Here is a 23,957-nt window from a genome sequence, read left to right as displayed (position 1 = left end):
GGCCAGGAATGTCAGACGGTAAGGGAACCTGGGCAGAAACCATTCCGGAGGATCGGAGCGCTTAAAGGGCCAGCCTCGGTGCGAACCGGCCTCGTCACTGGACCCGATTAGAGAGCCGAACCCGCTCACCCATCCCGCCCAGCCCTGAATTGAGAATTCCGCTTCCTCGATGACATCAGCGGGCCCCGAAGACGGATGAGAGAGACTGCATTCCCGTAGCCGCGGCTCCAACAGCTGTGGAAAGCTAGGAGTGCCTTCGTAGGGACTGGTGAGTAAGTAGAAGAGGAAGTGATTTATTTTTGATTCAAGCCCAAGCAATATCTCTTGTTAATGTGGGGGAGGTTGGAAACGGAGTGTTTAAAAGCAAACAAAAGCTCTGCTGTTCACCTAAGAGATCTCTGCCTCTCAGATGTGGGGATTCGTGGTTGGGTGGGCCTCTCGGACTGCTCTCGTGATCACATCTGTGTGTGTGTGTGTGTGTGCAGGGAAAGCAGAGTTCTGACGTCCTTGGGCACACCAGCAGTGTTTTGTCCCCTCCCTTTCTCTCCCGAAACTGGACCGCAAGCCACGTGCTTGGGCAGTTTACGAGTCCACAGTGCAGCCTTCTGGAATAAAGTTTTAGAAGGAGGAGAGGGTGGAAGCGGGGAGAGAGGGGGAAGGAGTTGCAGTTCAGGGAGGCGGGGAATGAGGTCCAGACCAGTGAGAGCCTGAGTTTCCTGAAGTTTAGTTTCGTGAGGGGGAGGCCCCGATCGGCACCGCCGACTCTCAGGGGATGGGATTGGTTTCTAATTAGGATTCCAATCCTTTCGGTGTCTTTGGATTGTTCAGGAGCTCCGGGACACACAGATGTGGACACGATCGGGAGAATTCTCCCTCGGCTCCGGGCGCTCTCTACATTGTCCTGGTCCCGTGAGCAGGCCCGAGGAGCCGAGCCAGCTCCCGTGCAGCCTGACGGAGCCTCTAGCAAGTCTGAGGCCGCGGTCCCCCGACGCCCACACAAGGAAGTGGTTTCTTTTCTCAGAGAGGAAAAGGGAAGTCAGATTACTTCAGAACGAGAACTCAACTGCTGCCTCTCAGTCAGCTCTAACCGAGGCGAGGTTCACGTCGACTGCCCAGAGTCCGTGAGCGGAGCTGCCCCCTCCTCGCCACCGCCTTCAATTCCGCCCTCGCCCTTTTTTTTGAAGGTAAGAGTCTGTATGTGTGTGTGAATGCTTCTTTTGCCGCTGATTTTTAACAAGGAAAAACTGGAAATTCATGCTTCTATGCTGTGAGACAACTCGCTTTAGACCCGACTGCAGGGTGGGGCTTCTCAGAAGGCATTCGACTTGTACGGTCCTCACTCCTGCCCCTCTCGATCCTGCCTTCGCAGAGAAGGATCTGCAGTTTAGAGCAGGGAAACCGGATTGGGAGAGTCCCCCCTCCTCCGTAAATATGCCATCTACTCCCTCTTAACTCGCGGGGAACGCGACTACCGACTCTGTTATACCGTACCGTCCCGAGCGCTCTGTTCGGGGCTCCGCACGCGGTAAACGCTCAGTAAGTACGATGGGTCGATCGATCGTGGGTCCTTTCCCTCCTGTTCGATTGGTTGTCCGTGTGGACACGGGGAGCCCCCGTGTTGGGAATTCCCGGAGAGGAAGAGATCCCATCTCTTAGAATGCAGAATCAGGCCTCCCAAACCCTGCATCTCTTAAAAATCTCTTCTCTTGACCGCTTGGGTCCGGCTTTTTTCCCGCCTCTTTTTCCCTCCCGTGATGGCTCAAGGTGAAAGCATGCATTCCCAGGTCCTCCGAGCTGAGTCTGGAGTGTCCCCCTCCTCAGGGGGGGAGGGGGAGGCATGTTGAAGTAGGGCCCATCCGGCTTAGCTGTGGCCATCTGAGGTGGATCGGTGCCTTTCTGGGTTATTCAGCACCGGCCGTGACGCTTGGGGCAGCTGATTTGTAACTGAGGTTAGTAAGGCCCCTCCTCGGATTCGTGTTCTGGTCTGCCGTGCTCCCTGATTCCTCCTGTATGGCTGAGGCGGCGCCCAGACTCTGCCCGCGGGGCAGGCAGAGAGGATGGGGAATGGCCACCCTGCCGCTGGGAAGACCCGAGGCGGTTCCTGGGGGAGCCCTCTTGGGGAGGGTCTTTGAGCTCCCTTCAGGGATGATCTGGGAGCCAGAAAGTGGGAAGGCGGGGACGGTGCCTTTCTCCCAAGACTCGGCAGCGGGATGCAGGGAAAGGGGTGGAGTGGAGGGAGGAAGGCAGCAAGAACGAACGCGATTTACGATTTATTCTAAAGCTCAAGGGGAGCCCTCGCTGAAATCCCAGTTCTCGGTTAGTGGGGGGTGAAAGTCTATAAAAGCGTCCACCCGCCTAGGCCGAAGGGCAGCTTCTTTCCCGTTAGAGCGTAAGCTCCCTGTGGGCAGGGAATGTATCACTGTGAATTATTCTGTGCTTCCCAAATGCCAATATGGCGTGCCGCCCTAGGTAGGCGCTGCCAACTCCGACTTGTAAAATTACTGCCACTTCTGATGCCGACTTTGTACTTCCCAAGCTCTTAGTAGTAATAATCATCATAATGTTGGTATTCGTTCAGCGCTTCCTCTGTGCCAAGCACCGTTCTAAGCGCTGGGGGAGATGGGGTTGTCCCACCTAGGACTGTCTTCACCCCCCTTTTCCAGATGAGGGAACTGAGGCCCAGAGAAGCGAAGCGACTTGCCCGAGGTCACGCAGCGGAGAGGTGGCAGGGCCGGGGTTAGGATCACCGACCTCTGACTCCCAAACCTGGGCTCTTTCCACTGAGCCATTAAGCGCTCGGTAAATAGGATCGAATGAGTGAATTCTACTACAACTGCTAAAATTCCAGCTACTGTTTCAGCTCCTACTTCGACTTCGACAAGTATTATCACTATTACTAAAACAAATATTAATATTCCAACAGCTATCGCTCCGACTACTGTTTCCCTCCACAGCAATTGCTCTTATTACTAATCCTTCAGCTACTTCCACTGCCAGAGAGAAAGATAGCAGCTTGTCAACAGACAAGACTGCAGCCAGAGACCGGAACAAACCTGTCTAAGGTGGCGTTACCGTGCTCTGCACATAGTAAGCGCTCAATAAATACTATTGAATGAATTCCCCAGTAGACCTCCTAAGCCCCGGTCGGGATGGGGACCAAATACCCGTAAATCTTCGTCAGGGAAATACCACATCCCTGGATATATTTTCTTCTGTTTCAGTTTACATCCCGTAAACTATCCATGCACACTGCTACACAGTAACCGATGAGGCGGGGCTCCGGTCCGGAAGTGGGCTTGCCTCACCAGCAACGGCCGCGTGGCCACCAACACCAGAGATTTTGTTTTTACTTCAAGGTGACAAATAGGCTCAGTGCCTCTAGGCAGCACACGGACCCACCCTGGATACGAGGCTTTTCTTGCATAGGGATGGAGACGTAGAAAGACCCGGGGCCTGGGAGTCAGGGGACCGAGGTTCTAATCCCGGCTCCGCCATTTGTTAGCTCTGTGCCCTTGGGCAAGTCACTTCGCCTCCCTGGGCCTCGGTTTTCTCATCTACAGAATGGGGCTTCAATGTCTGTTCTCTCTCCCACTTGGACCGTGAGCCCCATGTGGGACGGGGACTGTGCCCCACCTGATTAACTTGCACGTACCCCAGGGCTTAGAATAGTGCTTGACTCATAGTAAGCGCTTAACAAATACCATGATGATACTGCATCTTATATACCTGTGTGTCCCCTAAGCATCCAGTACAGTGCTCTGCACCCAACAAGGGCTCATTAAATACTCCTCACGATGATGCTGACGATCTGCAGATGGACTCTTCCGGGTGGCAGACCTGGAGGTCTGTGACAAAATCCCATCTCCTCCAAGAGGCCTTCCCCTACCCCCTCTCCCTTCTGCCTCACCCTCGCGCTTGGCTCTGCATCCTTTATTCACCCCACCCTCAGCCCCACAGTGCTCACGTCCTTATCTGTAATTTCTTTTCATGTCTGTCTCCCCCTCTAGACCGTAAGCTCGCTGTGGACAGGGAACGTATCTACCAACTCTATTGTACTCTCCCCAAGCGCTTAGGATAGTGCTCTGCACCCAGTAAGCGCTCAATAAACCCGATCGATTGATTGAGAAAGAGAATAGAGCACGTGCCCACGAGCTGTACCCCCCCCAAAACCTGCACTAGAGCAGAAATGTTAGCCTTCACCCCTTGATTGGCCCATTTGGAACGGAGGCTTCCTGGGGCCCCAGGGAAAGAGTTCCCCTCCTGCCTTCCCACCCTCCAGGCCTGGAAGCTGATGGGTCCAACCTAATAACCTTGTACCCCAGTGCTTACAACAGTGCTTGGCACGTAGTAAGCGCTTAACAAACGCCATTATTATTACTTAGTTCAGAAAAGCATCGTAACTGGTATTTGGTAAGCACTTCCTGTGTGCCAACCACTGTATGAAGCACTAGGGCAGAGACAAGACGGTCTGGTCGGATACCGTCCCCGTCCCACATGGGGCTTACAGTCTAAGTGGGAGGGAAAACAGGTATTAATCCCCACTTTCCAGAGGAGGAGACCGAGGCACGAGAAATTAAGTGACAAGGTCCGGCTCACACAGCAGGGTTAGGGCCTAGGTCGTTTGATTCCCAAACCGGTGCTCTTTCCACCAGACCACACTGCCGTCATCGCCAACGCTGCCTTCGGCCACACTGTACGGGAGACGGCACCGTCGTGCTCAGCGCACGCCGTATTGGCCAGCGGTCAAGGCCGAGCCTGCCTCCGTCACACCCGATTTATCCTCTACTCTCCCAAGTTGAGGTGCAGTTTCAGACAACTAGAGAAGAAGTCTGTTTCCGGGCAGCGTACCGTGATTCGGAACGGATCGGAAATGGAGTCTGGCAGACAGTCTCCGTAGCACCTAGACGGTCCCCACCCATTTAAAGGTGGAAAACTCGAGGAGTCGGGAGGGAAAGTATTTCCCCAGTAAGTCCGTGCCTGCGAGGAGGGGCTGGGGCAGAACGAGAGGGCTTGAAAATGCAGAGCCAGGCAGAGCCATTGCGGCAACTCGGATGAGGAAGTTGTGTGGTGAGGGAGGAGGGGGTGGGGTCGGGAGGAGGAGGAGGGGAAGGAGGCTCTGGATATTTTTGGGAGAACCGCTGTCCACACCCTCCTTTTTTTTAATGGTATTTGTTAGATGTTTACTATGTGTAAGTCTCTGTTCTAAGCGCTGGGGTAGATACAAAGTAATCAGGGTGGACACGGTCTGTGTCCCACTTGGGGCTCACGGCCTTAATCCTCATTTTGCAGTTGAGGGAACTGAGGCACAGAGGAGTCAAGTGACTTGCCCAAGGTCCCAAAGCGGACAAGCGATGGAGCCGGGGATTAGAACCCAGGTCCTTCTGAGTCCCAGGCCCCGGCTCTATCCACTAGACCACCCTGCCTCTCACACGGAAGTGCCCCTGAAACCTGCCTGTGTGCCTGCCTGTTTAAAAACTTAAACCAAAAGTCCATAAAAGGAAGTGGCTGTTTGTGCTTTAGCTATCTGCCGGGTCTGTGGTCTGGGGCAGGCGCGGGTGTGAGCTTCCATTTTTAAGCTCGTCCGAAGAAGACCGTCCGTTGGGTCACGGCGGGGCTCCCTCCCAAGGCTGCCCAACGACCCGGTCCCCAGCTACAGAGAACAGACTTATTTTTCTCCCTCCTGCCATCCACAGCTTCCTCCATTCATCCAGTAGCGGGGAAGACGTTAATGTTTACCTTCAGAGACTCGGAGTCATTTTCAGCATCTCATTTCCCGAGTGGTGAATAGCTCCTTTTATTTGTCCCGACTTTTTCCGACATCAGCAACAGATGCCAGGGAGTTGGAGCCTATTAGATGCAACGGGGCTCTGCTCCCTGCTGTCCAGCAGGGCAGCCGGGGGAGGCCGGAGATTTTAGGGAGTTTGTGTCCGGGGAGCCGTCTCTGAAGCAAACCTCCGGGTTGGCACTCTCTGCCTGCAGGAATTGCAATGGCGTAGTGGATTGAGCACGGGCCTGGGAGTCGGAAGGTCATGGGTTCTAATCCCGCCTCTGCCCCTCATCTGTGCCACCCCGGGCAACTCACTTAACTCTTCTGGGCCGCGGTCACCTCATCTGTAAAATGGGGATCGAGCCCGGGAGCCCCACAGGGCACAGGGACCGCGTCCAACCTGATCTGCTTGTATCCACCCCAGCGCTTAGTACAGTGCCTGGCACTCAGTGAATACCATAATAATCATCACTATCAGCAGCTGACAGGGAGGTCCGGTGGGCCTTCAGAGGATATTGACTCTAATAATGGTAATAATTATGGAATCTGTTAAGTACTTAATATGTGTCAAGCGCAATGTGTAAGAAGCAGCGTGGCCTAGCGGTAGAGCATTAGTCTGGGAGTGAGAAGGGCCTGGGTTCAAATCCTAGCTCCGCCACTTGTCTGCTCTGTGATCTTGGGTGAGTCACCTCACTTTTCTGAGCCTCAGTTATCTCATCTGTAAAATGGGGATTAAGACCGTGAGCCCCGTGTCGGACCTGGACCGTGTCCACCTGCTTACTTTATTCCTTCCCGGTATTTATAGCTCTGCTTGGCACGCGGTAAACGCTGAACAAATGCCATTTAAAAAGAAAAAAGCACCGTTCTAAATCTTGGGGTTTAATCAGGTCGGACACACAGTCCCTTTCTTGCATGGGGCTCACAGCCTAAATAGGAGGAAGAACAGGTATCGAATGAATCCCCATTTTACAGATGAGGAAACTGAGGCTCGGAGAAGTTAAGTGACCTGCCCCGGGTCACACAGGCCAGTGACGGAGCCGGAATTAGAACCCGGGCCCTCTTACTCTCAGGCCCGGATCTTTCCCGCTAGACCACGCCGCTCCGGTAGACACAGTGGCCCGGAGAGCTAAGGATTTCCGGATCAATCCCTAGTGTTAATTGAGCGCTTTCTTCTCTGGAGAGCACTGCCCTAGGTGACCGGGACAGTAGAGTAGAAGTAGAAGGCAGAGTCTTGCCTTCGGGAGCCGAGCCGGAGGCTTTGGCGGACGAGCTGAGGATTTCTGGCAAACGGGGAAACGACTCAGCGTTTCCACTGCACTTTATTTTTTTTCAATCCCTCATCTCCTACTACAGCCCAGACCGCAAACTCCTCTCCTCTAGCCTCAGCTTGCTCACTGTGCCCCGAACTCATCTATCTCGCTGCCGACCCCTTTCCCGCATCCTCCCTCTAGCCTGGAACTCCCTCCCCTTCTGTACACACCACACCTTCGAAGCCTTATGAAGGTCATACCTCCTCCAAGAGGCCTTCCCAGATTAAGCCCTCTTTTTCCCAGCTCCCTCTCCCTTCTGCATTGACCCGCCATCCCCGTGACGCCTCTCTCTGCCTCCGTTTCCCCTCCAATCTCACGCAGTAATAATAATTATTGCTACGCTATTATGGTCTTTGTTAAGTGCAAACTATTTGCCAAACGTTGTATTAAGTGTTGGGGTAGATAGACGGTAAGCAGGTCGGACAAGGTCCCTGACCCATGTGGGGCTCACAGTCTAAGGGGGAGGGAAAATGGGTATTTAATCCCCGATCTATAGACGGAGAAACTGAAGCACAGAGAAGTTAAGTGACTCGTCTTTGGGCACGCAGCAGGCAAGTGGCAGAGCTGTGATTAGAACCCAGGTCCCCTGACTCCCAGGCCTGTGCGCTTTCCACTACGCCATGCGGCTTCCCATCTCCTCTCTACTGCATAGAGGTAAAAGACCGTTAGCTGGGTAGGTCCAATCTGATTTTCTTGCCTAGCGCTTAGCCTAGTACTTGGTATGCAGTAAGTGCGTAATTAATATTATTATTATTATTAGGATGAGAGAGATTTAGGAACCACTGCCTTGTTGGGGCAGAGAAGGGACCATCCTGCTTCCTAGGGCTTTATCTAGAGGAGGCTAGAGGAAGGGGAAGCATCTTGGCCTAGTGGATAGACCACGGGCCTGGGAGTCGGAAGGACTCGAGTTCCAGTTCCGACTCCACCGTCTGTCCGCTCCGTGACCTTGGGCGAGTTACTTAACTTTTCTGTGCCTCAGTGACCTCGTCTGTGAAAAGGTAATTAAGACCGTGAGCCCGTGGGGGACAAAGATTATGTCTAACTTCGTATGCTTAGTACAGTGCCCGGCATGTAGTAAGCACTTAACAAATATCATAAAAAAAAATGCCGGGGCAGATTAGGGGAAGAAACCGGAACCCTCCCCCCCCCCCCCCAAGACAAAAAACACCCACCTCCCAGGTGGCTAGATCCCCCTGGGCCTCACGTGGCTTAGTTGAAAGAGCACGGGCTTTGGAGTCAGAGGTCATGGGTTCAAATTCCGACTCGGCCATTTGTCAGCTGTGTGACTTTGGGCAAGTCACCTAACTTCTCGGTGCCTCAGTTACCTCATCTGTAAAATGGGGATTAAGACTGTGAGCCCCACGGGGGACAACCTGATTCCCTTGTGTCTACCCCAGCGCTTAGAACAGTGCTCGGCACATAGTAAGGGCTTAACGAATACCAACATTATTATTATTAGGCCATTTCAGCGAGACCAGCCCCTCCAGGTAGCCCCGGTCACGGCTGTTCACGGCAAAGAAAGTCGACTAGGGGAGGGCGGGGCTGGGAGCCGGCTGCGCATCCCCCAGTTTGGGTTCCCGGCCACATTTACAGCCCCTCCCGGGAGGAGTGGAACGTGATAATAATAATCGGGGTATTTGTTAAGCACTTATCAGGTGCCCAGCACTGCACTAAGCCTTGGGGTAGATTCGAGACAATCAGGCCTCACACAGGCCTCACAGACCGAGGAAGAGGGAGAACAGGTATTGAATCCCCCTTTACAGATGAGGTAACTGAGGCCCAGTGAAACGAAGGGACTTACCCCAGAGCACACAGTAGACAAGTGGCAGAGCTGGGATTAGAACCCAGATCCTTGGACCCCTAAGCCCTCGCTCCGGGCACTAGGTCACACTGCTTCCCTAGGCATCTTAGGGGCAGGGAGACATGGGGGTGGAGAAAGGCCCAGTGCCTCGCCCGGGATCCTCTGACAGTCCGGGGGGGTTCCAGCTCGGGAGGAAGAAGCTTCAGCAGGGCCCGCTTCTCTCTTCTCGCTGATCGATCCCCACTCCGGGAAAGGAAGAGCCAAACATGACCTAAGCCGGCCGGGGGAAGGAATTAGTCACAAGCCGGGCCGGCCTGGGCGGACGGGGCGGGCTCCGGGGACGTCGAGCTTGACCGGGGCGGGGAGCGGGGAGGGCCGAAGGCCAACGCTGGGGACCGCAAGAAGCCGGTCGCTTCCAGCCCCTGCGAAGCAACGTGGAGTCGGAGCCAAGCCAGGAGGTCCCGCCCAGGGGCGGCCCGCCAAGCCAGGAGGGTTTCGGGGCTCGGGAAGCCGGAGGCGGGGAGGCCGGGAGGCTGCGCTCCGGGGCTGGGCCGCTCCCTGCAGGGTTTGGCGACCGACATTCCTCTGAGGGAACAGCAGATTGAACTGCCTTAGAACAGGAATGACTGGCTTTGAGGAAAACAGTAATGATAATTACGGCATTTGTTAAGGGCTTACTGTGTGCCAGGCCCCGTACTAAGTGCGGGGTGGTTGCCAGCTCATTCCTTCATTCAGTCGTATTTACTGAGCGCTTACTGTGTGCAGACCACTGTACTGAGCGCTTGGAAAGTACAATTCGGCAACGGAGAGAGATAATCCCTCCCCAACAATCGTGTTGGACGTAGCCCCGGTCCCAAGTGGGGCTCGATATTTATTCCTCTTCTGCAGGACCCCTCTCCCTCTCTCTGTGGCTTGACAAGGCCGCCCACCGGACTGATTGAGAAGCCCAGGCCCCGAGATGGGCGGGTGGGAAGGGCGTGCCGGGGAGGGCACGTCGGAGTCCTGGACGTCCCGACAGTAGCCATCCGCTGGCAACCGGCCATCCGGTATGGCCGCCCTGCCCGGGGGAGCCCTCTCTTGCCCTCCCCCTGCCCCAGCCCCCATGGACGGAGACCCCGGACAAGGCTTCACTGCGTGGACTTGGTCGACGCATTGGGGTACAGGGAGGCAAAAGAGAGGATTACTGTCGTTTTGGGAGAAAAAACACCCTCCTCCCGCCCCTCGAACCAAAGCCAGAGCCTCAAAAAGCAGGCTTGCCGGGGCGGCCAAACCTCAGAGTCGATCTCCCCCCGTGAGTATGTGTTTGCACACGCATGCAGACGCACGCAGAGACACACACGTTCCAGCTGCAGAAAAGGGGCCCCTTCTCTAGCGGAGACAGAGCGGAGAGATGCGTACGCTAACCCGTGGCTCTCCGAAAGGATGCGTGGGTTTCCTTGGAGCAGGAGAGGAAGAGAAAGGATCCAGAGGGAGGGAGGAATTCCCATTCGGGAGCTTTGCAAGTAAACGATAGGTGTTCGGGGCCTCGATGACTTCCAGATGGGCCTGGCTGTTCTTCGGCGCTACCCTCCCACCCCTCTTCCCACTCGGCGCCGGGCCCCTTGCGCTGCCCCTTCTGCTCTGCCGCGGATGTCTCCTCCTCGGGGCTCGCGTGGAATGTCAAGTATGTGAGGGAAGCAGGCTGGGTCCAGCTGTGGGAAGAAAACCGGAGCCCGTGTCTGCTCTCTCCCGTCTTCGGAAGGTCCTGCGGGCCACCGCGAGGGGAATGGGCGGGGGAGAGGGGATCTAGGAAAGGGGGACTAGTGCAGGGGAGGAGCCCCGCCAACGGACTCTTTAGGCTCTGGCCTTTATCCTCCCAGGATGGGAGAAGTGGGAAGATTAGCCCCGTCCGGTCCCGGATGTCTTGCTCTCTTGGTCCCTGGCTGGGCCCCGGCATCCCATCCCTACCTCCCCCGGCCTCGACCCGGACCCGGGGAGGGCAGAGGCAAAGGAAAGGCCAGAAAACAGCTCACCTGGGGCAGAATGGGGGTGGGCAGAGAAGGGGCTGGGGGAGAGGGGACGGGGCACCGGTGGCCAAAGGGAGAGAGGGTGAAACGCGGCAGGGAGGGGAAGCGGGGGAAAAGTGGGAAGAGAAAGAAAAGGGGAGGGAAGCAGTGCGGCCTAGCGGTTGGAGCACGGGCTCGGGAGTCAGGGGACCTGTGTTCTAATCCTGATTCCACCGCTCGTCTGCCCTATCGCTTTGGGCGAGTCACTTCATTTCTCTGTGCCTCAGTTCCTCATCTGTAAAATGGGGACTAAAATTGTGAGCCCCATAGGGTACCATCTTGTACGTAGCCCGCCATGGAATGTCGTGCCTGGCATGTAAAAGGTGCTTAACAAACACCATTTTTTAAAAAAAGAGGAACAAAGGGAGAGAAGGGAAAAGGGAAGAAAAAGGGAAGCACTTGCCCGCTTCCTCCCCTGCCTCAGCTTCCTCCTCCTCCTTCCCCTCCGCTTCTGATCGGGAATTCCAGTGGGCACGGTCATCCCAGCAGCTTCAGGGGTCTCAGGGGTCCAAGGCTCGGCAATCCCAGGAGTTCTAGAAGTCCCAGATGACCCAAAATAGGGCAGTCCGAATCGCTGGGGCCGCGGTCGTGGGGGCTCTGTCCTGGCCCGAGGCTGCCGGGGCTGCAGGGCTGGCTCTGGGGCTGCTCCGGTGGCTTAATGCAGTGCTCTGCACACAGTAAGCGCTCAGTAAATACGATCGAATGAATGCCCCAGATATCCGGCCTGTGCCGGGCCCGCGGGCCCCCGGCCCTCTTCCCCAGGACTATGCCTGTGGGCCTGGAGCTGGAGGCCCAGGACTCAGCGTGCGGTGTCCGCAGCTGCCTCCCTGCCTTTCCCACGTCAGGCGGACACACGTGACGCCCTCGCTGTGGGACTCCCCTCCGTCTGAGCATCCAACTGACTTTCGTCTTTGAGACCCAAGTGGTCCCGAAGAAGTCGAAATAGCACATGAAACGGACCCTGCAATCTGGGGTTTCTTTCCCTTAATCGGCAGCAGAAGCGGGTTAAAAAGGGAAGGGGAGCAGATACAAAGATACAGGTGTTGATGACGCCTGAACTCTCTGCTGCGCCACTTGGACCGAAGCGGGCCAGCCAGGGTTGAGTGGTTAATTTTCTTTCCTCTCCTCCCTCATGCCTTCACACCCCCGTTAACACCTAAACAACCCGTAAGAAATGGCATTTATGGAGCACCTCTTATGTGCAGAGCCCTGGGCTAAGTCCGGAGTCGGTAGAGAAGTTCCCTGTCCACAGTGAGCTTACCGTAGACTGGGGGAGACTGACATTAAGATAAATTATGGATCTATACACAAGAGCTGCGGGGCCGAGGATGGGGTGAAGAGCAACTGCTGAAAGGATACGGATCCAACTTGGAATGGGGAGGGAACAGGGGAGATTGGGGAGGGCCTACTCGGAGGAGATCGTGATTTTAAGAGGGCCTTGAAGAAGAGGGGTAGTTACGGGACAGAGGGAGGATGCGGGCAAGGCACGGGGCTCTTGGGCCCCAGATCCATTTCAGGAAGGGAGAGGAGCAGGGGAGGATTTTGAGCTATGTTGAATGTCTGGACTTGGCAAGTTCCGTTCCTCCATCCCAAGGCTTTGCAGGTCCCAGGAAGAGGTCTAGGGTAGAGGGCGGGCAGCATCTCTGATGATGATAGCATCTGCGAAGCCCCTACTATGTGCCAAACACTGTACCGGGGTAGACGCGAACTCATCGGGTCGGACACAATCCGCGTCCTACGTCTGGCTCGGGAGCTTCCAGGCGATCCCAAGGATCAACACAACCACCTTGCCGGGTGAAGTGGAAAAATTTCTTTCTCCTCCCTCTCATTGGTCAATAGTATTTATTGGCCACTTATGCTCTGCAGATGTAGAACACTGCGCTAAGCGCTTGGGAGAGTACATTAGAGTTAGTAGACCCGATCCCCGGCCTCTCTCTCCATTTGCGCCTCTCTCTCCTTTTCCACCTCTCCGGCCTCCGTCTCCTCTCCCTTCTACCTTTCTTCTCTCTTTCTCCTCCCCCTCTTCTCTCTCCCTCCTCTCTCTCCTCTTATCTCTTTCCTCTCTTCTCCTCCCTCTACCCCTCCCACTTTGGACTGCATGACACAATCAAGGTATTTTTTAATTTATCATTTCCATCTAAGCGTGAGACAGAAAGAGCTTCTCCCACGCCTTCTGAGTTTCCCTGATCCTTTGTCTCCTGCCTGTGGAGTTTCAGCCTGGGAAGAGAGGTCGGTGCCAGGGACTAGGGAAGGGGAGCCACGGCGCTTACTCTATTCCCCAAAGGGGAAACAGACAAAAATCCCCCAACTTTCCAGCTGCTCTGCCTTCGTTTCCTGTTTTGGACGACTTTTCAAACTCCCTTTAACGGTCCTCTCTCTGCTCCTGCCCACCAGAGTTGGCTGGGGAGGGGGCAAGAGGGGTCCGGCCGTGCCCTGCCTCCGAACGCCCTCCCTCCTCGTGTCCGACAGTGACTCTCCCCACTTCAAAGCCTTATTGAAGGCCCAACTCCTCCAAGAGGCCTTCCCTGACTAAGCTCTCCTTCCTCTTCTCCCACTCCTTTCTGCGTCGCCCTGACTTGCTCCCTGTATTCATCCCCCCCCCACCCCGCCCAGCTCCACAGCACTTTTGTACATATCTGTAATTTATGTACTTATATTAATGTCTGTCTCCCCCCTCTAGACTGTAAGCTCGCTGTGGGCAGGGAATGTGCTTATTTATTATTGTATTGTACTCTTCCATGCGCTTAGTACGGCTTGGTACACGGTAAGCGCTCATTAAATATGATCGACCAAGTTAGCAGCAGCGCTGAGGCTAGCGGTTCCCAGGGGAAACGCTCCCCGCCGGGGCCAGGGCAGACTGGGGAAGGGGCTCCCAGAGAGCTTTCTAAATTTACTTTTGTTTATTTTTATGATATCTGTTAAGGTCTTACGACGTGGCAGACACCCTTCTGAGCACTGGGGTAGAGGCAAACTAATCAAGTCGGGGGGACAGTCCCCGACCCGCGTGGGACTCACAGTCGAAGTAGGAGGGAGACTAAGTACTTAATCCCCATTTTACAGTTGAGGAAACTGAGGCCCAGAGAAGTGAAGCGACTTGCCCAAGGTCACAGGGCAAGTAAGTGACAGAGCCAGGATTAGAAGCCAGACCCTCTGACTCCCAGGCCCATGCTCCTTCCACTGGGCCACGCTGCTTCTGGAAACCCCATCGCAGATTCTCCACCGGGACAGAGAGAAAACTCCTTTTACCTCCGAGATGCAGACCAAGCCCGGTCCTTTGTTATTCATCTTGAGCCAAGTCCCTTGTCCTAGGAGGGCAGACACCCTGTCCAGCTGAAAGGCACAGTGGGCGGAAGGCTCCCCGGAGGCTGGGCAGCAGCCTGTGCCCCCTGGGGTCCCTTGGGGGCTTGGAAATGCCCCTGGGCTTTTAGTCAGGAGGGGGTGTGGGTGTGTATGTGTATAGATACACCCACGCACACCCACTCTTTCTTCCTTCTCTCCCTCCCTCTTTCTCTCCAACCCTCCCTCCCTTCCTTTTCTCCCCCCGCCCTCCCTTCCTTCCTCTCTCCCTCCCTCCATCCCCGGGATCGCTTCTCCGGAGCCTGGTAGGCCTGTTTTCCTGTTGTGAAAGTCGAGGATCGTTGGTCCCGAGTCACGTCCTGACCTCTTTCCTTCTTCTTTCCTTGCGTTGCAGCGGCAGCCCCATGGCCTACCACAGCTTCCTGCTTGAGCCCATCAGCTGCCACGCCTGGAACAAGGACAGAACCCGTAAGCGCCCCCCTCCCCACCACCATCCTCGCCCTCCCGCTCTGCTCCACGCCCCAGGAACCGCGCAGTGACGGGTGGGAGGCGATTTATCAATTTATTATGATTAGATCTGTTAAACACTTACTACGAGTCAAGCACGTAGAGACAGACTAATCAGGTTGGACCCAGTCCCTGTCCCACGGGGGCTCACGGGAGGGAGAACGGGTATTTAATCCCCATTTTACAGTTGCGGACTCGGAGGCGCAGAGAAGTGAAGTCGCTGGCCCCGAGTCCCACAGTAGACAGGTGCCCGAGCCGAGATTAGAACCCGGGTCCTCGGACTCCCGGGCTGCTGCTTCTCGTTGGGAAGGCGCTCCAGCAGGCGGGGGTTCAGGCCTTCGGAGCAGAGGGCTGAAGCTGGGGGCTTCCGCTGCCGGGCCAGCTTCACCCAGCAGGAATCCCGGGCCTCCACTGGCCCGCCCCGCCGGCCTCCACCCTGCAGAAAACCTGGGCCTCCGCCTTCCCAGTTGGGTGGGGGGCTTCCACTCGGCCTGAGGGTCCTCATCTGGATCTGGATTTTTCGCCTGAGCCCCCAGCTGGGTCCGCCGTGTTCAGACCCCCGAGAAGACCAAGTGCCGGGGACACTCGGGGCCATTTTCGGTTTTCTCCGGGAGCTCGCCGTGGGCGGGGAACGCGTCTGTTATACCGTACTCCCCCAGGCGCTTCGTACGGTGCTCCGCACGTGGTAGGCGCTCAGGAAATACCGCCGATCGATGGACCGATTGGCGACGACGGGCGGCCTCCCTAAACAATCCTGTCCCCTCGTTACCCAGGTGAAAAGGGCATGGATCACTAATCTTTCCAGTAGGGAAATCCCACTTAAGCCAGGAAGTGAATCATTTCCAAACTGTCCCCCTCCCGGGACGCCGTCTGCTCCGCTCCTTCTCTGCCTTCTTCTCGGTGTTCCTTCCCTGGCCTAGTGGAAAGAGCGCTGACCTAGGAGTCAGGGAACCTAATAATCATGGTGTTTGTTAAGCGCTTACTACGTGCGAAGCACCGTTCTAAGCGCTGGGGTAGATACAGAGTAGTCAGGTCGCTCATCCTCATTTTACAGATGAGGTCACTTAAGCGCAGAGAAGTCAAGTGACTCGCCCAAGGTCACACAGCTGGACCTGGGTCCATTCATTCAATCGTAAACCCGTCGTGGGCAGGGATCGCCTCTCTTTATTGCTGAATTGTACTCTCCAAGCGCTTAGTAGACCGCTGTGCACACAGTAAGCGCTCAAAAGATACGACTGACTGAATGAATGAATGACCTGGGTCCTAACCCCGGCTCTGCCACTTGCCTGCTGTGTGACCTGGGGCAAGTCACTTCACTTCTCTGGGCCTCAATTTCCTCATCTGTAAAATGGGGATTCTCACTTAGGCTTTGAGCCCCGGGTGGAACAGAGAGGACGTCCGGCCTTACGATCTCGATTTTACCCCGATGCTTAGTACCGGCCCCTCTCGGGATGGCACCCGGACAGTTTCCGGTACTCTACCGGTCTCGGCTACGGGAGGGAGAGTCAAACGGAAGCAGCGCGGCTCAGTGGAAGGAGCCCGGGCTTGGGAGTCAGAGGTCATGGGTTCGAATCCCGGCTCTGCCACTTGTCAGCCGTGTGACTGTGGGCAAGTCACTTCACTTCTCTGGGCCTCAGTTACCTCATCTGTAGAATGGGGATTAACTGTGAGCCTCCCGTGGGACGACCTGATCCCCCTGTATCTATCCCAGCGCTTAGAACGGTGCTCGGCACATAGTAGGCGCTTAACAAATACCGACATCATTATTGTAACCCGTTCCATTCCTGGCTCGGCCGGTGGCTAGCGAGTGGAAGGCCATCCGCTACGAGTCAAAACTCACCCGCGCTGGGCAGCAGCGGTACGGGAGAGAGTCGAGGGCAGAGACTCGAGTTTGCACTGCAAAAGGAGCGTGGCATAGTGGATAGAGAACAGGCCAGGGAGTCAGAAGGTCGCGGGTTCTAATTCTGACCAAACCGTCCTCCCTTCCCACAGAACTGCTGTACAGATCTTAGAGTCAAGCCCGTCAAACGGCAGGGACCGTCTCTATCTGTCGCCGACTTGTTCGTCCCAAGCGCTTAGTACGGTGCTCTGCACATAGTAAGCGCTCAATAAATACGATTGAATTGAATGAATGGAGTCTCCGGAACTTCCTCCTGCTATATTTCAGATTTTAGCAGAGAGATTGGAAGCTGCTCGAGGTCAAGTCTAGCGGAGAGAGCACGGGCCCGGAAGTCAGAAGGACCTGGGTTCTGATCCTGGCTCTACCACTTGTCTCCTCTGTGACTTGAGGCAAGTCACTTAACTTCTCTGGGCCTCAGTTGCCTCATCTGTAAAATGAGAATTAAGATCCCCATGTGGGATGTAGACTGTGTCCCATCTGATTAACTTGTATCTATCCCGGCGCTCAGTAGAGCGTCTGACACAGAGTGAGAGCTTAACGAGTAGCATTTTTTTTTAAAAAAGAAGGTGGGAGGGAGCAGGCCGCCCGACCTCGGCCTTCACTTCTCTGTGCCTCAGTTCCCTCATCTGTAAAATGGGGACTTCGACCGCGAGCCCCCCGTGGGACGACCCGATTACCTTGCCTCTACCCCAGCGCTCAGAACGGTGCCGTGGACGTAGTAAGCGCTTAACCATTACCGCCATTATTCTTATCATTACGCCTACCCTCGCCATCGCGTCGCGCACTCAGGGCCGCGCTCTGCACGGGGCTCCGCGTGCGGTGAGCGTCGGGTAAGTGTCGTTGACCGAGCGGTAGCCCTCTTCCCCTCCAGAGATCGCCCTCTGCCCCAACAACCACGAGGTCCACATCTACAAGAAGGACGGAGCCAAGTGGACGAAGGTGCATGAGCTGAAGGAACACAACGGACAGGTGACGGGTGAGCCGGGATCGGGCGGGGAGGGCAGGGCGGACGACGACGACGCTTCAAGCACTTCGAGGTCGCCGGCGGACAACACGCGTCGCTTCTCTGGGGCTCGGTTCCCTCATCAGTAAAACGGGCATTCAATCGCCTCTCGCTCGTTCGTTCGGCCGTATTTATTGAGCGCTTACTGGGCGCGGAGCACTGTATTCCTTCATTCGATAGTATTTATCGAGCGCTGACTATGTGCAGACCACTGTACTGAGCGCTTGGAATGGACAAATCGGTAACAGATAGAGACAGTCCCCGCCCACTGACGGGCTCACGGTCTAATCGGGGGAGACGGACAGACAAGAACGACGGCAATAAATAGAATCGAGGGGATGAACATCTCGTTAAAACAATAGCAAATAAATAGAATCAAGGCGATGTACATCTCATTAATAAAATAAATAGGACGAGAAAGGTGCTGAGGGGAGGGGAAGGGAGCGGGGAGGAGCAGAGGGAAAGGGGGGGAAAGGGGGCTTAGCTGAGGGGAGGTGAAGGGGGGGTAGAGAGGGAGCAGAGGGAAAAGGGGAGCTCAGTCGGGGCAGGCCTCTTGGAGGAGGTGAGCTTTAAGTAGAGTTTTGAAGAGGGGAAGAGAGGTAGTTTGGCGGAGGTCAGGAGGGAGGGCCTTCCCGGACAGCGGGAGGACGCGGGCCAGGGGTCGACGGCGGGACGGGCGAGGACGGGGGACGGTGAGGAGGTGGGCGGCGGAGGAGCGGAGCGTGCGGGGTGGGCGTAGGGAGGGGAGGTAGGAGGGGGCGAGGGGATGGACGGCCTCGAACTCTACCGTACCGAGCCGGGTGCCATCCCTGCCCGCAACGGGCTCACAGTCTAGAAGATAGTGATGGCATTTGTTAAGCACTTACTTTGTGCCAAGCACCGTCCTAAGCGCTGGGGTAGATACGAGGTAATAATAATAACGACGGTATTTATTAAGCGCTTCGTATGTGCCAAGCACCGTGCTGAGCGCGGGGGAAGATACAAGGCGATCAGGTTGTCCCACGTGGGGCTCACGGACTTAGTGCCTGTTTTACAGAGGAGGTGACTGAGTCACAGAGAGGTGAAGTGGCTTGCCCAGAGTCACACAGCCGAAGCGGCGGGGCCGGGATTAGAACCCACGACCTCTGATTCCCAAGCCCGGGCTCTTCCCGCTCGGCCGCCTCCTACTCGTGAGCCCCACGTGGGGCCGGGGATCGCGTCCAACCCCATTCACGTGTACCCGCTCCGGCGTTCAGTACGGCGCTCCGGCGTTCAGTACGGCGCTTGGCACCTTAGCAGGCAAAAGCAGCGTGACTCAGTGGAAAGAGCCCCGGCTTGGGAGTCGGAAGTCACGGGTCCGCATCCCGGCCCTGCCACCTGTCAGCTGGGTGACTGCGGACAAGTCACTTCGCTTCTCTGGGCCTCGGTTCCCTCAGCTGTAAAACGGGGATGAAGACCGGGAGCCTCACGTGGGACCACCCGATTACCCCGTATCTACCCCGGCGCTTAGGAGAGTGCTCGGCACATAGTAAGCGCTTAACGAATACCGACGTCATTATCGCCGTTACTGTCACCCCAGCAGCGGCCTTCTCTGGCACGTAGGTGATAATAACAATGACGATGTTGGTATTCGTTAAGCGCTTACTCTGTGCCGAGCGCTGTTCTGAGCGCTGGGGTAGGCGCAGGGGAATCGCTCACGGTTAAGCCGCGCCGCTCAGGCCCGGATGGGCTACGGAGGGTGGCGAGGCGGGTCGGGCGGACTCCGGGCAGGGCGGGGAGCGGCGAGGGCGTTTTCGAGAGGGACCCCGTGGCCCGTCTCCTCCCCGGCCTCTGCCCTCCGCGCCGCAGGCATAGACTGGGCCCCCGAGAGCAACCGCATCGTGACCTGCGGGACCGACCGCAACGCCTACGTGTGGACCCTGAAGGGCAACCTGTGGAAGCCCACGCTGGTCATCCTGAGGATCAACCGGGCGGCCCGCTGCGTCCGATGGTCCCCCAGGGAGAACAAGTTCGCCGTGGGCAGCGGCTCCCGCGTCATATCCATCTGCTACTTCGAGCAGGAGAACGACTGGTGAGTCCGGACCCGGGAGTCCGGCCCCGGGGCGGGGGGGACCGTGGCTCCCGGGGACGACTCGGGGAGCGGGCGGACGGCTAGCGGACGCCCGCCTCCTCCCTCATCTCCCCCCTCCCTAGCCCTCCTCTCTCCAGATGCCCGCTCGGTGCATTCATCTTGACCGCGCCGCAGACGTTTTTACGGCGGTCTCCCCGCCCCCCCCCCCCCGACGGCTCCCCGTGGGCAAGGACCGTGTCACTTGCTTATCCTGTCCATCCCGAGGACCGGGCGCGGCGTACCCTACCGTACCGAGTGGCTCTTCGGATCCGGCTACTATTCATTCACTCGGTGGTATTTATTGAGCGCTTGCTGCGTGCGGAGCACTGGACCGAGCGCTTGGGAGAGGACGACAGAACGGCGAACGGACAAATTCCCTCTCCACGGCTAGTTTACTACTTCCACCGATGATGACGACGGTATTCGTGAATACCGTTCTAAGCGCTGGGGTGCGTAGACGATGATCAGGCTGTCCCGCGTGGGGCTCCCGGACCTCATCCCCATTTTCCACATGAGGTCACTGAGGCCCAGAGAAGTGAAGTGATCTGCCCAAAGTCACACGGCCGATAAATGGCAGCGGCGGGATTGGAACCCATGACCTCCGACTCCCAAGGCCGTGGAGCCCGGGCCTGGGAATCAGAAGGATCTGGGTTCTGATCCCGGCTCCGCCACCCGTCTGCTCTGTGACTCTGGGCGGGTCGGTTCCCTTCTCTGGGCCTCAGTTCCCTCATCTGGAAAATGGGCATCGAGATCGTGAGCCTCACGTGGGACGGGGTCTGGGTGCAACCCGATTAGCTTATATCCGCCTCGGCGGTTAGTACGGTCCCTGGCACGTAGTAGGTGCCTAACAAATACCGTAAAAAAAAAAATGACCACTAGTATCATTTCTACTATCGTTACTTTTATCGTTACTACCGTGATTGAGACCGTGAGCCCCATGCGGGACAGGGACCGCGTCCGACCCGATTAGCTTGTATCTCTCCCAGCGCTCAGATCGGTGCTCGTCACGTCGGAAGCGCTCGACCAATGCCGCCAGCAATTCCGCTCTCGTTATTATCACCACGACCGTTATTAGAAATCTATCACCGCCACCGCCTCTGCGATCGCTCTTACCCGGGCCCGGGGGTCGGAAGGTCGCGGGTTCCAATCCCGCCCCCCCGCCCCCGTCTGCCGTGTGACCTCGGGCAGGTCGCTTCGCCGGGCCTCGGCGACCTCGTCTGGACAACGGGCGGGGACCGGGTCCGACTCGGTTCGCTCGTATCCGCCCCGGCGCTCAGAGCGGTGCCCGGCGCGGGGCGAGCGCTTCCCAGACGCTGTCATTATTATTAATATTGCTTTGCGGTCAGGGTCGGGCCAGGCTGAGATCTGGAACCCTCTCTTCCCCTCCAAACACCGGTCAGCCCCGGCCCCTCTCCCCGGGGGTTTATCAGGTTCGGACTCCGTCCCCCGCCCCCCGGCCGTCCCACCGTGGCCGCGGGGGCCCGCGCGGCAACCCGACCTCTCCGTCCGGGCTCCGCAGGTGGGTGTGCAAGCACATCAAGAAGCCCATCCGCTCGACCGTCCTCAGCCTGGACTGGCACCCAAATAACGTCCTCCTGGCCGCCGGCTCCTGTGACTTCAAGTGCAGGTGAGTCGCGTGCCCGGGCCCCGCTCCCACCCTTGATCCGTCGCCGCGCCCGCTGCGCTCAACACGCGGGAGGGTGCGGTAATGATGACGACGTCGGTATTCTTTAAGCGCTTACTACGTGCCGAGCACCGTTCTGAGCGCTGGGGTAGACACGAGGGAATCAGGTCGTCCCCCGTGGGGCTCCCGCTCTCAATCCCCATTTTACAGATGAGGTAACCGAGGCGAAGAGAAGTGATTTGCCCAGATGCGCTTCTCCGCGGTCTAACGGCCGGAGGCTTCCGGACCGGTCCTCCCACCCCCTGCCCGTTGCCCGCTGTCCTTCGGTTGCCCCCGTGCGGTGGGCGACGGGTGACAGCGACGTGTACGCGGCAGCGGGGTGGCCTGGTGGAAAGAGCCCGGGTCCGGGAGTCAGGGGTCCCGGGTTCCGATCCCGGCCCCGCCGCTCGTCTGCTGTCCGACTTGGGGCAAGTCGCGGCTTCCCTGGGCCTCGGTCTCCTCATCGGGAAAATGGGGATCAAGTGCCCGTCCCGCCTCCCCCACCCGAGACCGTGAGCCCCGCGCGGGTCAGGGATCGGATCGGATCCGATCCGATCAACTTGCCTCTACCCCGGGGCTCGTTGCAGTGCTCGGCACCTAGTAGCGGAGTGGATGGAGCACGGGCCTGGGAGCCCGAACGTGGGTTCTGATCCTGGCTGTTGTGTGGCCTTGGGCAAGTCACTTGTAAAAGGGGGATGGAGACTGGGAACCCCACAGGACCGTGTCCACCCTGATTGGCTTGTAATAATAATGAGGCTTACTATGTGCCAAGCACTATTCTAAGCACCGGGGCTGGGGGGGGGGGGGGGAATACAAGGTGATCAGGTTGTCCCACATGGGGCTCACGGTCTTCATCCCCATTTTACAGATGGGGGAACTGAGGCACGGAGAAGTGAAGTGATTTGCCCAAAGTCACACGGCTGACAAGCGGCAGAGCCGGGATTAGAACCCACGGCCTCCGACTTCCAAGCCTGTGCCCTTTCCACCGAGCCACGCTGCTTCTCTCCGCCCCAGCGTTTAGTACAGTGCCCGGCCCCCGTTTTCCTCAGCTCCCCCTCCCTTCCGCGTCGCCTCCACCCGCTCCCTTTGCCGTCCCCCGCCCCCCAGCACTTGGGTATCTACGTAGATATCTATGATTCTATTTATTTATAGCGATGCCCGTTCACTTCTTTTGATGTCTGTCTTCCCCCCGAGACCGTCAGCCCGTCGTGGGCGGGGATGGTCTCTCTTGGAAATGTACTTCCCAAGCGCTCCGTGCGGTGCCCTGCACCTAATGAGCGCTCAATCAATACAACGGAAGGAACGAACGAAACACCACAACTCCATTCATTTTTTTCTAGCGAGCACTACAATACAACAAGAGCGACAGCGACAGAAACGATGACGATCGCTGTTATTCTTCGTAGTAGGAGCCTTGGTTTCCCCTGTTCTTTTTTTTTATTTCGTTCACGGCTCCTCCTTTAAGACTCGCCAGGTTCGGAGAAAGGCCCGGCGGCGGAAAGGGCAGTTGGTGGGCGAAGGGCGAGGGACGAAGTGACCTCCTGGCCCGGCTTGCGGGTCACCCCGGGGGGGGAGGAGGCCGGAGGGGTTTCCTGGCCGGGGGCCACCTGGAGGGTCTGGAAATCAGAGGTCCTGGGTTCCCAAACCATTCATTCAATAGTCTCTACTGAGCGCTTACTACGGGCAGGGCGCCCTACTAAGCGCTCGAAATGTACAGCCCGGCAACAGATACGGTCCCTGTCCACTAACGGGCTCACAGTCTCAACGAGCTCCACCGCAGGTCTGCTGTCCGAATCGGTGCGAGTCGCAACTTGTCTGGGCCTCGGTCTCCCGGGTGGCGTCTCTCCCCGGCACGGTCCCGGCTCCGGGGCCGCCGTCACGTTCCCCGCCCTCACCCCGGGCCCGAGATGGGGCCAGGAGCTGCGAGGAGGGAGAAGGAGAGGTTGGGGGAGAGGGGAATAAGAAGGGAAAAGGAAAGGAGAGGGAGGGACGGTGCTCTGCACACGGTGGGCGCTCAATAAATGCTTTGGAAGGAACGGTTCTTCCTCCTGCCCCACCGCCATCTTCCACTGCCCGTTTGCCAGGTGGCAGGCAGCGCCCCCGTCCCCTGAGCCGGGCCTGGTGGAGTCTGGAGGAGTAGCGTGGCCTAGTGGGAAGGGTCACATCTCTGTGCCTCAGTTGCCTCATCTGTCAAATGGGGATTAAGACTGGGAGCCCAGACAACCTGATTATACCTTGTGTCTACCTCAGCGCTCAGAACAGTGCTTGGCACGTAGTAGGCGCTTAAAAAATACCAGCGTTATTATTATTATCGCTACTAAGAGCACGGGCCCGGGAGGCAGAGGATCCGGATGCTCATCCCAGCTCCGCCACTCGTCCGCTGCGTGACGGCAAGTCGCTTCATATCTCCGGGCCTCCGTGACCTCGTCGGTATACTGGGGATTAAAGCTGGGAGGCCGGAGAGTGCCCGGGCTCGGGGTTCTGATCCCGGCTCCGCCACTTGTCAGCTTCGGGCGAGCCGCTTGGCCTCTCTGTGCCTCAGTGACCTCATCTGTAGAATGGGGATGAAGACTGT

General features: G+C 57.3%; 1 protein-coding gene across 4 annotated transcripts in view; it reads left to right on the top strand.

The window, feature by feature from the left end:
- ARPC1B (actin related protein 2/3 complex subunit 1B) overlaps window positions 1-23,957 on the top strand; it is a 30,825-nt gene continuing 6,868 nt past the window's right edge. Inside the window, exons 1-6 of one of the 4 annotated variants that reach the window (XM_007656793.3) lie at window positions 2-268; window positions 1,022-1,184; window positions 14,615-14,688; window positions 17,499-17,603; window positions 19,458-19,680; window positions 21,239-21,346. In XM_007656793.3, the coding sequence (XP_007654983.1) occupies window positions 14,625-14,688; window positions 17,499-17,603; window positions 19,458-19,680; window positions 21,239-21,346 (500 nt within the window). In that variant the 5' untranslated portion in view covers window positions 2-268; window positions 1,022-1,184; window positions 14,615-14,624. Of the gene's footprint in view, window positions 269-699; window positions 1,185-14,614; window positions 14,689-17,498; window positions 17,604-19,457; window positions 19,681-21,238; window positions 21,347-23,957 lie in introns of those variants that run through there. The other 3 variants (XM_007656788.3, XM_007656796.3, XM_001511680.5) reach the window with 3 other exon arrangements.

The sequence above is a fragment of the Ornithorhynchus anatinus genome, chromosome 2, assembly GCF_004115215.2.
Source record: "Ornithorhynchus anatinus isolate Pmale09 chromosome 2, mOrnAna1.pri.v4, whole genome shotgun sequence".
Classification (NCBI taxonomy): domain Eukaryota; kingdom Metazoa; phylum Chordata; class Mammalia; order Monotremata; family Ornithorhynchidae; genus Ornithorhynchus; species Ornithorhynchus anatinus.
The sequence above is the reverse complement of the archived record's forward strand: the minus strand, read 5'-3'. Positions and strand labels throughout refer to the sequence as shown.